The following is a 13,138-nucleotide window of genomic DNA, read 5'->3' as shown; positions in this document are numbered from 1 at the left end:
GCTGGGATTTGAATCCGGAATTCCTGATCCAGGATACGGTTGTACTCTGGTAAACAACCCCGCGCAGATTAAACAAGACTTGCTCATGGTGAAACTGAAAAGGAGGCTTATTTATCTTGGGAATAGAAACTGGGAGGAATCAAAAGGGGGTTTTTTTGCAGTCGGTTGTAACTCCTCCTCCTGGGTTTCGGCTGCTAAACAAAAACCGCCTCTCCTGAGCTGCAACATCTACAACTCCGAGAGCCGCCTGAAATAAACAGCGAGTGTCATCCGCTATGGGGACCGGCAGTGGGATGATGACTGTCCAGAGGCTGGGTTTTGTCCTGGGCTCTGTCCTCTTGCTGCAGTGTGTGTGCATAGCTGTAACTTTCTTGTACCTTTCCAGCGAGTTAAAGCAGGTAGGCAGCAAACTGCTTTCTGTTACCCCCACCGAGCCTTCCCCCCACCCCCTACCCCCCAGCCCCGGCCGGCTTTTCGCAAAATTACACCGGGGCAATTCATCTTGACATCATTTAATCTAAATCTCGTCAATGTCGGGTTGCAGTGCACAGAGCCATTGCTGCAAGTTTTTAATGCGTGAGGGGTTCAGATCTTAAAAGCAAAACAAAAAAAAAAACTGTGCATTTTTCATGCGAGAAATGACTTCTTACGTTCAAAATTTTTTTTTTTAAAAAAAAAGCTTTTCGCAAACCCCAAACAAAGAATGGAAAATTGGGATTGAGAATGTTGGGCGATGGAAGTTATAATTTGCAACCTCTGGCTGCAACTGTGTCGTTCAGGCTCAGGGCGCTGGTCATTGCGTGGGGATTAAACATCCCTGTGTCAGTCTGTGGAAGTTGTGTGACATTGAAGGGGTTAACCAAAAAAAAACCACGGGCAAAGTTGTCGAATGTCAGGCGCAAATTGCTTATTCCCCTGCCCTTCTGATTAAAAAAAAAACAAGCCTATCCCCACAATCTTGAACAAACATTGTAAATTGGAAAGAAGCCGACAATTTTCAAACAAAACACAGAGAGAGAGAGGCATTTCACCATCCCCCTCCCCCTCCCCTTATGCTGCACTTGAAGTGTCACAATCAGTTTTCTTCTTTTAAAAAAAAACCCCAAAAGTTTATTCTCAGGGAATCCTAGCTCCCTTAGTTTTCTGGAATAGATTGTACCTGTTGTTGGACTCCTCCCTGAACTGCTGTCTCACTAAGTTTTTGTTTTGAGTGCTTAAGCAGGGAGGGATAAAGTGGATTCACTTGTGCCAGGTGAGGCACTGGGCCAAGAGCCTTTGTTTATGATTGTTAACTTGCCTGCGCAGCGTTACATTAAGGAGAGATGTAAGCTTCGACTGCTGTTGATGCCATATGGAGAACCCTCACGCCTTTCACCACTTGGGCCGTCTGATGTGGAACCAAGGGAGTACCCAACAGCCAACTTGTGCACAGCAAGATCCCACAAGCAGTCATGTAATAATAACCAGACAGTACCCTGGCTTTTGTGAAGTTGCTTTAAGGATAAGTGTTGATCAGGACACTGGGGAGAGCTCCCCAGTTCTTCTTCAAAATAGTGCCACGGCACACAAACGTACAAATTAGGAGCAGGAGTAAGGCCACTCGGCCCCTTGAGCCTGCTCCCCCATTCAATAAGGTCATGGCTGATCTGAATGTAACCGCAACCCCACATTCCTGCCTACCCCCGCCCCCCCCCCCCCCCCCCCCCCCCCCCCCCCCCCACTGATAACCTTCCATCCCCTTGTTAATCAGGAATCTATCTGACTCTGCCTTAAAAATATTCGATAACTCTGCCTCCACATCCACCCAAGCAGGCAGATGGGGACCTCAAGTTTTAACATCTCACCTGAAAGATGGCACTTCTGACAGTGCAGCACTCCTTCGGTACTGCACTGGAATGTCAGCCTTGATTTTCGTGTTCAAGCCCTGGAGTGGGACTTGAACCCAGAATCTTGTCACCCAGAGTTGAGAGTGTTGCTTTGTTTTTTGACAACACAAGAGTGACCTACCTACGTGTCAAACCATTGGCTATAAAGAGCTTTAGACTGTCTTGAGGGTGTGAAAGGTGCTATACAAATGCAGGTTCATTTCTTTTTTGCCTTGTTGCAATGTAGGCATCAGCTTGAGTGGACATTAGTAAGCTCATGGTTCCTTGACATGTTTAACGTTTGTTTGATGCAGGCGAGATCTAGTTAGTAAGTGCAGCGTCTGAGGGTGGAAATAACTGAGAACGAACTTCACAACCTGGAGGTCCTGAGCTCTGCAAGGGGTCAGTTGAAGAGTTACTTCTCAACTTTCTTTAATTCCCTCCCTAAGCTCCTCTGCCTATTTTAATTGCCTTGTTTAATGGTCTAAACAGCAGTGCAGTGAAGGAGAAAAAGCTTGAACTCTTGCCAATTTATTCTAACGACAATAAGGAAAGGCAGTGAATTCTTGTTGCAGCCTGCACCCATTTAAGAAGCAAATTTGATTGGAGGTCAGAGTTGCTCCCCTGATCACTGACCTTCCCCAGCTGGGGGCTGCCTGCAGCCGAAAAGCCCCAAGTTTGATTTGGGATTGGGATTCCCAATTATTCTCCATTGCTTGGGACGGCTATGGAGTCTTCCAAGAATTGAAGATTAATTTCCAGAGCATTGCTGCTGGGATAAAACTCAGGAGAAAAAAAGCACACACACACACACACACACACACAAGGCTTTAAAAGAAGTGTTTTCTTTTCATTTTCTTTGAACACTTTTTATTAAGTTTCCAAAAATGTCGGAATCGGGCAAAGGGCAGTTTGACTGACAGTCGTCAATCATTCATCTGGAGAGCAGTCTGTTCACTTCCCAGTTGGCTTGGGTCAGTGGGATGCTGTCATGGTTGATATGTCAGGTGACCAATGGCAAGAGTGTGTGGGAGGGGCCAATTGGAGGTGAGGGGCCAGGTGAAGAAAGCTCCAGGACTGCACCCATGTGAACATAGGAAATAGGAGCAGGAGGAGGCCATTCGGCCCCTCGCACCTGCTCAGCTGTTCAACAAAAATCATGGGTGATCTGTTTGTGTTTCAGATTTCAGTGCCGGGGCTTGGAGTGGAACATTGGCAAGGGTTCACACTCAGGATTGCTATTGAGCTGTCCTCATTCTCAGAGTGTCCATATGTGAATCAGATTGAGGACAGGATTGGTGTTAGATTAATTCACACCCTCAAACCCCAAAGTTGAAATGCTTGACGCTTGCTGTCGAATGGGCCATTTGGGAGGCTGGGGTGGAAATGTCTGGGGAAAAATAAGAAAATGATAGTCCCTATGAAAGGGAATCCTGGCTGATCATAGCTCTTAGACCCAAGGTCACTGAGGTGAATCGTAGTATCAATCTCGCTGCCCTCAATTCCAGCAGAAACCTTAAGAGTTCCAGAAGGTACCATTAAGAGAGATTGCTGAGGGTGTTTTATTTTCTTTGATCTTGGTACCTGTGTGTTGGCCTCAGTACTGGCAATTTTTGGCCCTCCCTACTTGCCCCTTGTCGTCAAGGTGGTGATGAGCAATATTCCCTCTAATTCCCCTACACTGTGCATTGCCCATTGATTGCGCTTTGCAGTCATTTTAAGATTGTTGTATGGCCGAGGTACGTCTTTAAAGGGGCCGCTTCTCACGCACGGACTGTTTGCCTCCTTCTGGACTGTTCCGTGGCTGTGCACCTACGCAGTCGAGGGTGGGGAGTCGCCTCCTTAAACTGCTGCAGTCCGTCTGGTGTGTGCCTATAGTGCTATCACAGGAGTTCCAAGATTTTGTTCAGCAACAACTTCTTCAGCAGCACACATGACCTCTACCACCTAGAAGGACAGAAAGGACTTGGAGTGGAACTTTCCACCAGCAATTTCCACTCCAAGTAACACACCATCCTGATCACAGCGGGTGGGCGGGGTTGGGGGGTGGTGGGGTGGGGGGGTGGGGGGGGGTGGGGGGGGGGGGTGGGTGGGGGGGTCAGTCGAATAGCCACCTTTTCTTTTAATCCCATTCCTAAGCCCCTCTGCCTTTCCCTTTTAATTGTCTTGTACTATGGTATGAACAGTGGAGAAGTGAGGGAAAAAAAATCTTCAATTCTGGCCAATTCGCTCTAACAACAAGGAAAGGCAATAATGTTTTTGTAGCCTGCTCCCATTTAAGGAACCAATTTGACTGAAGGCCAGAGATGCTTCCCTGATTGTTCACTGAATCTGGAAACCATTCTGCTCTCATTCCAAGTCAGGATGGCGAGTGGCTTGGACAGGAACTTGCAAGTGGTGGTGTTCCCATACGTCTGCCGCCCTTGTCCGTCCAGGTGGTAGAGGTTATGTGTGCTGCTGGAAAAAACCTTGGCCAGGGTGGTTCATGAGTTTGTGACGTCCCATCTATAGTCTGGGCATTGATAGCTTTTCCTCCCCATTCCTTTCATATCTTCCTCCGATTTGGCAGTGCATTTACCAACTGCACGGAGCGTTGGGGTGTGGGTGGATAGAAATGAGCTGGGCCTACACAGTGGGAGAGAAAAGCATTGCCAATGTTGGCAGGATTGGTCAGAATGAGGGATGTCAGTTGGCAGGATACTGGGAAGACAGATTGGTTTCAGGAAGTAGCGTGTTGACTTCATCTTGGCCTGTACTTCTGTTCCTGGACCCTCACTAGGAGTGTGAACCCGTATTTAATGTTGGACCAGGTGCTAACCAACAACAACTTGCTTTTATATAGCACCTTTAATGTAATAAAACATCCCAAGGTGCTTCACAGGAGCAATTGGCAGGCAGTCAGGATATTAGGACAGGTGATTGGAAAGCTTGATCAGGGAGGTAGGTTTTAAGGAGCATCTGAAAGAGGAGAGATAGGCAGAGAGGGAGGGAATTCCAGAGTTTAAGGCCCAGGCAGTTGAAGACATGGTCACCAGTGGTGGGGCGATGAAATTTGGGGACTAGCGAGAGGCAGGATTGGAGGAACGCTGAGATCTTGGAGGGTTGGGGGACTGGAGGAGATTACAGAGATAGGGAGGCCATGGAAGGATTTGCAAACAAGAATAAGAATTTTAAAATAGAGGCATGGCTAGACCAGAAGCCAGTGTAGATCAGGGAACACAGCGGGTGATGGGTGAACAGGACTTGGTCTGAGTTAGGATACCAGCAGCAGAGTTTAGGATGAGCTCAAGTTTATGGAGGGAACGAGCTGGGTGGGTGGTTAGGAGGGTGTTGGGGTAAAAAGTGCAACTCCATCCCATGATATGGGGAGCAGTAATCTGGATCTGCTTCATTAAATTTGCATCGCTGTTAAGAGCTGTGAGCTAGCTGGAAAGCTGTAATAGGCTTTGAGTGGCGAAGGTTCCTGGGAGAGTTTTGTATGCAGTGGAACCTGTTGAACCTTGAGCATGTCCCCTGTCATCAGGGTTCTCTGACTTTGATCATTGTGTCCTATAAAACCTGCAAAGATTAATGGTAGGTCGGTGGGTTGGACAGATTTTAAGAACCAGCAAAGAATGACTAAAAAGATAATAAAGAGGCAGAAAGCAGAACATGAGAGAAAGCTAGCTAGCAATATAAAAACGAATGGTAAAAGTTTTTTCAAGTATTTGAATAGGAAAAGAGTAACTAGAGCTAGTGTTGGTCCTCTGGAGACTGTGTCTGGGGAACTGATTGTGGAAAACAAGGAAATGGTGGAGGCATTGAACAGGTATTTTGTGTCTGTCTTCACTGTGGAAGACTGAGAAAACTTTCCAAAGATACTTGAAAATCAAGAGGTGCATGGGAGGGAGGAGCTTAAAACAATTGCTATCACCATGAGAAAGACACTGGGAAATGTATTAGACCTGAAGGCTGACAAGTCCCCAGGACCGGGTGGCCTGCATCCTAGGGTCTTAAAAGAAGTGGTGGCAGAGATAGTAGACGCATTGGTTATAACCTTCCAAAATTCCATAGATTCTGGAAAGATCCCAGCGGATTGGAAATGAGCTAATGTAATACTTACTTTCATTCAAGAAAGGAGGGAGGCAGAAAGCAAGAAACCATAGGCCGGTTAGCCTAACATCTGTCATAGGGAATGTGTTACAATCAATTATTAGAGGTTATAGCAGGCTACTTAGATAATCACAATTTGATTGGGCAGAGCCAACATGGCTTTATGAAAGGGAAATCATGTTTACCTAATCTGTTAGAGTCTTTTGTCAAAGTAACATTCAAGATGCATAAAGGGGAACCTGTAGATGTGGTGTACTTGGATTTCCAAAAGGCATTTGATAAGGTGCCATACCAAGGGTCACACAAGATAAGAGCACATGGACTAGGGGGTAACATATTAGCACGGATAAAGAATTGGTTAGCTAACAAGAAGCAGAACGCAGGGATAAACGGTCTTTTCCAGATTGGCAAGCTGTAACCAGCGGAGCGCCACAGTGATCAGTGCTGGATCCTCAGCTATTTACAATAAATGATTTAGATGAAGGGACCGAATGTATGGTAGCCAAATTTGCCGAAGACACCAAGATAGGTAGGAACATAAGTTGTCAAAAGGAGGTAGAGAGTGAGTGGGCAAATGTTTGGCAGATGGAGTACAATTTGTGCAAATGTGAACATGTTCACTTTGGCAGGAAGAATAGAAAAGCAGTATACTATTTAAATGCCGAGAGACTGCAGAATTCTGTGGTACAGAGAGATCTGGGTGTCTGTGTACATGAATCACAAAGTGTTAGTACATAGATACAGCAAGTGATTAGGAAGGCAAACAGAATGTTGCCATTCATTGCAAGGGGAATGGAATGTAAAAGTGGGGAAGTTTTACTGCAGCTGTACAGGGCCATTGGTGAGACCATGTCTGGAGTACAGTGTGTAGTTTTAATAGTCTTATTTAAAAAAAAGATATAATAGCTTTAGAAGCAGTTCAGAGAAGGTTCACTCGACTCATTCCTGGGATCAGGGGCTTGTCTTATGAAGAAAGGTTGGACAAGTTGGGCCTAAACCCATTTAGTTTAGAAGAATGAGAGATGATCTTATTGAAATACATACGATCTTGAGGGGACTTGAAATGGTGGATACCAGGAAGATGTTTCATCTTGTGGGGGGAACTAAAACTAGGGAACATAGTTTAAAATTAAGAGGTCTCCCTTTTAAGACAGAGATGAGTTTTTTTTTTCCCCAAGGATCATTGGAGTGTGGAATTCTCTTCCCTAGAAAGTAATGGAGGCTGGGTCATTGAATATATTCAAAGCTGAGTTAGACAGATTTTTGATAGACAAGGGAGTCAAGGGTTATGGGGGGTGGACATTTGAGACTGTAGCTAGGTCAGCCACGATCTTATTGCATGGTGCTGCAGGCTTGAAGGGCCAAATGAACTATTCCTGATCCCATGTTCCTATGTACAGAGTCTATATGCTCAGCAAGAGCACTGATGTTCTATCCTCACTGCTTGTTTGTTACCTAAGCTGTTGACCCTCAGTTTGAACTGAGTGATGCAAATTTGACTGTCACACTAATTCCTACTCATCAGTCAAAATCCTTGAATTTCTAAAGCACCTTGCACAACATCAGGGTAGCCCAAAGCACTTCATGTTAAAGCACGTTTGAAGTACAGTCGGTGCTATAATGTAGAAAAATTGGCAGCCAATTGTGCAGACAAGCTCCCAAAAACAGCAGTGTGTTACATCTGTTTTTAGTAATGTTAGCTAAGGGATAAATATTGGCCAGAACAATGGGGAGACATCTGCTGCTTTTCAGAATAGTAGCAGTAGGAGCTTTTAAATGGGAGACAGGGCCTCGGTTTCAAGTCTCATCTGAAAGAGGGAGCCTCTGACAGTGCAGCACTCTCTTAGTACTGAGACTAGGCGTGTCAGCCTGGATTTTGCATTCAAGTATCTGGAGCGAGACTTGAACTGATGGAGGCAAGAGAGCTACCACTCGTGGCTGTCATATAGATTGCAAGGTACTTACAGGTAGGTTTTCCCAGAGCTCGGCACCCGCCCCATGAAACGTTTTCTCAACTAACTGCAAGGGCAACAATTTGAGGTCCTTCATGCCTAACAGAGCTGAAAGGGCAGCATAGTCCATTTCTGTCACTCCTCTGGTTGTTCCCCCAGTTGCTGCCATAGCACAATGGGGAGGCATGTTACTCCTACTGGAGCTGAGAGTATTATCACTCCTACCTTGTCTTCCCCAGTGCAGCCCAGAGTTTCTCATTCTCATCCCTCATCTCCCATGGCAAAGGAGATGGGTAACGGAGCAGCCTAGGCCTGCTGCTGCTAACAGAGCCTGAAACTGTAGCACTCGGAGGCCCATCTCTTCTAGGTGGGTGTGTCAGCCCTCTCTGCTCCATTGCTTCTGTCGAGAGGTCTTCACAATTGCCTTGTCAATGGCCACAACCCATTCAGAGAGCCAGCCAAATCTCTCTCACTGTACAAGTGACACACAACTCATTAAATTTTCTGTTATAAAGACGAACTTGAGGTGAATCCCTTCAGGGAACAGAAACATTCTTGTTGAATAGACAGAAGAAATGGGTTATTGATTGAAGCTATTGTTTGTTTTCAGCAGCACAATACCGGGAATTTCATGCTTGTATCATTTACAGTTGGCTTTCTTTCAGCATATATCTTAACCTTGGAATTATGAATTTGAGCCTTTGGTGTTAGTGGTACAAAGGAACAGGTGGAGGCCATTCAGGCCCTCCAGCATATTCCAAAACTCAATACTTTTGTGGCCGATCGGGACCTCAAATCTCAGAAGAGGATTCAGACTGTGGATGGAAACAGTAATTTTACAGTTAAGCATCTACAAGATGCCATGCAGCAACTCACCAAGGCTACTTCCACGATACCTTCTAAACCCGTGACCTCTGCCGCCTATAAGAACAAGGGTAGCAGACGCATGGGAACACCACCACCTGGAAGTTCCCCTCCAAGCCACTCACCATCCTGACTTGGGAAACATATCGGCCGTTCCTTCACTGTCGCTGGGTCAAAATCCTGGGACCCCCTCCCTAACAGCGCTGTGGGTGTACCTACCCCATGTAGACTGCAGGGGTTCGAGAAGCTGGCTTCTGTGGCAACTGGCTTCCATGGTAACCACCTTCTATGGCAACCGGGGTTAGACAGTAAAAGCAGGAAGTATATGTTGTCCTTGGAGGGGAATCAGTGCAAATTTACCAGGATAACACTGGAGCTAAAAGGGTTAAAATACATGGTCAGGTTCCATAGACAAGGCTGGCATTTCCTCGAGTACAGAAGATTACTGGGTAATCAAATTAAAATGATAAAGTGATTTAAAAGGATAGAAATAGCAAATAAATTACTTCCTCTGGTGGGGGAAATCCAGAACAAGGGGACACATTCTTAACATTAGAGACAGGCTGCTCAGAGGTGATATCAGGAAGCACTTGGTACTCAAACGATAGTGGAAATTTGGAACTCTCTTTCCCCCCAAAAAGCTGTTGAGGCTGGGGAAAGGGGGAAAGCGGACATCTGAAGCTTAGGCATTGACTGGCAGCTCGACTAGGGGAGGGCATTGTGAGGCTGCCCTCAACCAGACCATCAATGCACAGCTGCACACTTGTTTTGATGACTCACAGTTTTGAAGAACTGGAACCACAGACAGAAAACACTAGCTTGTCATTGCAACATATATAGCCGGCAATGGCGAGACAGTGCAGGGGGTGGGAGGAAGTCGCGACTTCTGCGTGGGGGAGTGCTGTCGTTTCAACGAGAGGCAGCAGAGGGAGGTTGTCTCCAGTTGAGAGTCAGGGTTGGAATCAATCCATCCTTGTGGTGGAGCTTTGCTGAAATCGGATTAGTCTGAGGTTGAATGTGCTGATTCAGATCGCATTCCATTCTCAAACTGTATGTTGGTGCATCAGGAGCATTGTAACAGAGTTGGTTACCTTATGGTGTTAGTAATCTGAATTGATACCCTGGAGACAAATGTCACCAGGGCAGCTGGAGAGCTTTGATCAAATTCTTTCAATAAATCTGGAATGTAAAAACTGCTATCAGTAATGGTGATCACGGATAATTATAAAAACCCATCTGGTTCACTGGAAGGAAATCTGCCATCTTTACCTGGTCTGGCATACATGTGACTCCAGACCCAACAACAGCGAAATGGCCTAGCAAGTGCCTCAATCATATTCAAGAAGGTGGCACACCACCACCGCCTCATAATCCAGGCTGACTCTCCTCGTGCAGGACTGATGGAGTGCGGCGCTGTTGGAGGTGCTGTCTTTAAACCGATGCCCCTCCCAAGTAGATGCGAATGATCAGGTGGCGACTATTTTGAATATGAGCAGGCCAGTTCTCTTCCCCCCACGCACCCACCCACCCGCGCCCCCCCCCCCCCCACCTCCCCTCCCATCTCCCAGATCAATTTTTATCACTGAACAAACATCACAGGTTATCTGGTCATGTATCACATTGCTGTTTGTGGGATCTTGCTGAGTGCCAATTAGCTGCTGCATTTCCTACATTACAACAGTGACATTCCTGGAATTACATCATTGGCTGTGATGCACTTTGGGATGTCCTGAAGTTGTGAGAGACGCTTTATAAATGCAAGTCTTTCTTTCCCCTCCTCGCATTCTCTTCTCCTCTGTAAACACCCAGAACATTCCGTTGTGGCAAAACCGCACTTAAAAGTCATCTTGAAGAAATTGTTCTCATTGTTTTGGGTATACCTTTGAGACCTGGATTATAGTTTTGTGCCAAGGTGACAAAAGAGAAACAGCCTTTCAACTCCTGCCGTTTGTCCCGACAACCATTGTTCGGAATGCCATGAGAAAAATCTGCCTGGTCACTGATGTTTGAAGGGACGTGTTTGTTCTGCTAATTGAGTTTTTGGATTGCTTGCTGGTTGTTGAGTGGGGTACTTATCATCAAAAACGTAAACCAGGCATGAAAGCTCCAGTGTGTTGCGAGGAAGATTCTCCCTCAGATCCCCTGCCTGGCCTCACTCTGTGCATCGGGGGATGTGTGAGCTGTTTTAATTGTGCAACTTTTCTTTGGATTTTCAGGAGCGGAGGGGTTGGACTGTAATGGGAGAGAAAGTGTAAGAAAGTGGGTGGGGAGGAGGGGGGGTGGGGGCAGGGTTAGGCTGCACTGCTCCTCGAGCCTGCTCCCCCCCACCACCTTTCTATAATGAACTTTTACACTGACTCCACTTCCCCACTCTATCCTCATGAGGTATGCCATCACTGTATCAGTCAGTGCATGGGGGATGGGCTCCGATGAAAGGGTTGATCAGCAAACAAAAAAAAAAGGCTTGAAAGGAAAGCCTTGTCTTTCTTTGGCACCTCTTGTGATCTCAGGGCATTACATTACAGCCAATGAAACACTTTCGAAGCGTCAGCACTGTTATGAAGTAGGAAGTGCAGCAGACATTTTGCTTTATTCACTCGTGGGGTGCGCAGCATCGCTGGCTAATCACTACCAAATCATTTTGTTTGAAAGCTTAAAACGTATACACGTCGTCTTGAAAGTTCAGTGAACACAAGCCCTGAAAAGGTTTAAACGCAAGCGCAATCCCTAATTGCCCATGTTCAGAGGGCATTTTAAAGAGTCGACCACACTGCTGTAGGTCGGGAGTCACGTAGACCAGGTAAGGATGGCAGATTTCCTTCCCTAAAGGACATTAGTGAGCCAGATGGGCTCCCACAAACAGCCAATGCGATGAAGACCAGATAATTGATTTTGGCAATGTTGACTGTGGGATAAATAATATTGGCCAAGGCATCAGGGAGAACTCTCCAGCTCTTCTTCAAAATAGTGTCATGAGAGGGCCTTGGTTCAATGTCTCATCTGAAAAACAGCACCTCTGGCAGTATTACACTGGAGAGTTTGATATTTATGCTCAAGCTTTGGAGCAGGACCCGGAACCAAGTGAGTCAAAGTTGAGAGTGCGACCAACTGTACCACGACTGACACATCCAGAAGGCTGGGCTTTGATGTGAAACTTAACAGAGGGATGGGCTTTTCTGACCTTTACCTTGTCTTTTATATTTCATATTTGTCTGTTTAATTTTTTTAAGCAGAAATAAAATCAGCTCACAGAGGCTGGAAGCAAGGAAATGAAGTTTAGACAAGCAAATCCTGCTTCCTGCTCTGTCAATGTGTTGACGAAGAAGAATTCATCCAGATGAATTATATCCATGAGAATTTTTGCACTGTTTACTCTAGACTAACATGAGTGTTTGTGTCATTTTTCTGCTTTCACCTTGTGTTGTTGAGGTTCAAAAGGTTAAATTGTGGACTGGTTACACAGCCAAGGCTTGTACGCTCCTGAGTATCAAATGTTAAGTGGCAGATTCTTGATAAGCAAGGGTGGGGGGGGTAAAATGTTACCTGGGGTAGGTGGGAATGTGGGGTTGAGGCTACAAGGCAGATCAGCCATGATCTTATTGAATAACGAAGCAGGCCCGATGGGCTGAGTGGCCTACTCGTGCTCCCAATTCGTATGTTTGTATCTGATTGAGATATTTAAGGTGATTATGGGAGTTGACAGGGTCGACAGAGCAATATTATTTCCTCTGGTGAGGGAAGCCCAGAGCAAAGGGGGCAAAAGTTTAAAATGAGCGCAAGGCCGTTCTGGGGGCCACGTCAGGGAGCACTTCATCACACAAAAGGGTCGTGGAAATCTGGAACTCTCTCCCCCTCCAAAAAAAAGCTGATAACGTTGGAGCTCGTTTGAAAATTTCAGAAGAGAGATTTTTGTTAGACACTAGAAATAAGGGTAAAAGAGCACAGGTGGGTAAATGGATGTAAGATACAGATTCGGTTCAAGGAGCTGAATGGTCTCCTCCCGTTCCTGTGCCAATGCTCAGGGATGTGTGCTGGTCTATTACAATTCACTCAGCGAGTCCGAGTTCCTCTGCCAACATACACCTTTATATGCACGTTGTATTCCAGAGCTATGGATAGTGATGGTAGACACTCCAATGTTCCGTCGCATGGCTGACCAGGAATCTCTCCTACTCTTACCGTCTGCCATTAGCACGTGTTGGAAAGGTTTACAGGCTGATATTTTAGCTTGTTTGGCAACGTTATGAACACACCTTCCTTGGCCGTCAAGTCCTGGGGTGGGACTCAAACCCAGAGCATCTGGTTCAGAGGCAGGGATGCTACCCACTGCACCACAGGACCTCCACGATCAGGCGAGTGTAGAAA

At 46.1% G+C, this 13,138-nt stretch overlaps 1 protein-coding gene across 2 annotated transcripts in view; it reads left to right on the top strand.

Annotated features, from left to right (window-relative positions):
• The first annotated feature begins 216 nt into the window (after positions 1-216).
• tnfsf10 (TNF superfamily member 10) overlaps positions 217-13,138 on the top strand; it is a 28,357-nt gene continuing 15,435 nt past the window's right edge. The window contains exon 1 of one of the 2 annotated variants that reach the window (XM_041203825.1): positions 217-398. In XM_041203825.1, the coding sequence (XP_041059759.1) occupies positions 276-398 (123 nt within the window). In that variant the 5' untranslated portion in view covers positions 217-275. The remainder of the gene's footprint in view (positions 399-13,138) is intronic. The other variant, XM_041203831.1, reaches the window with a different exon arrangement.

Source organism: Carcharodon carcharias, chromosome 2 (genome assembly GCF_017639515.1).
Source record: "Carcharodon carcharias isolate sCarCar2 chromosome 2, sCarCar2.pri, whole genome shotgun sequence".
NCBI lineage: Eukaryota > Metazoa > Chordata > Chondrichthyes > Lamniformes > Lamnidae > Carcharodon > Carcharodon carcharias.
Note: the sequence above shows the minus strand (reverse complement) of the source record. Positions and strands in the feature narration are given on the sequence as shown.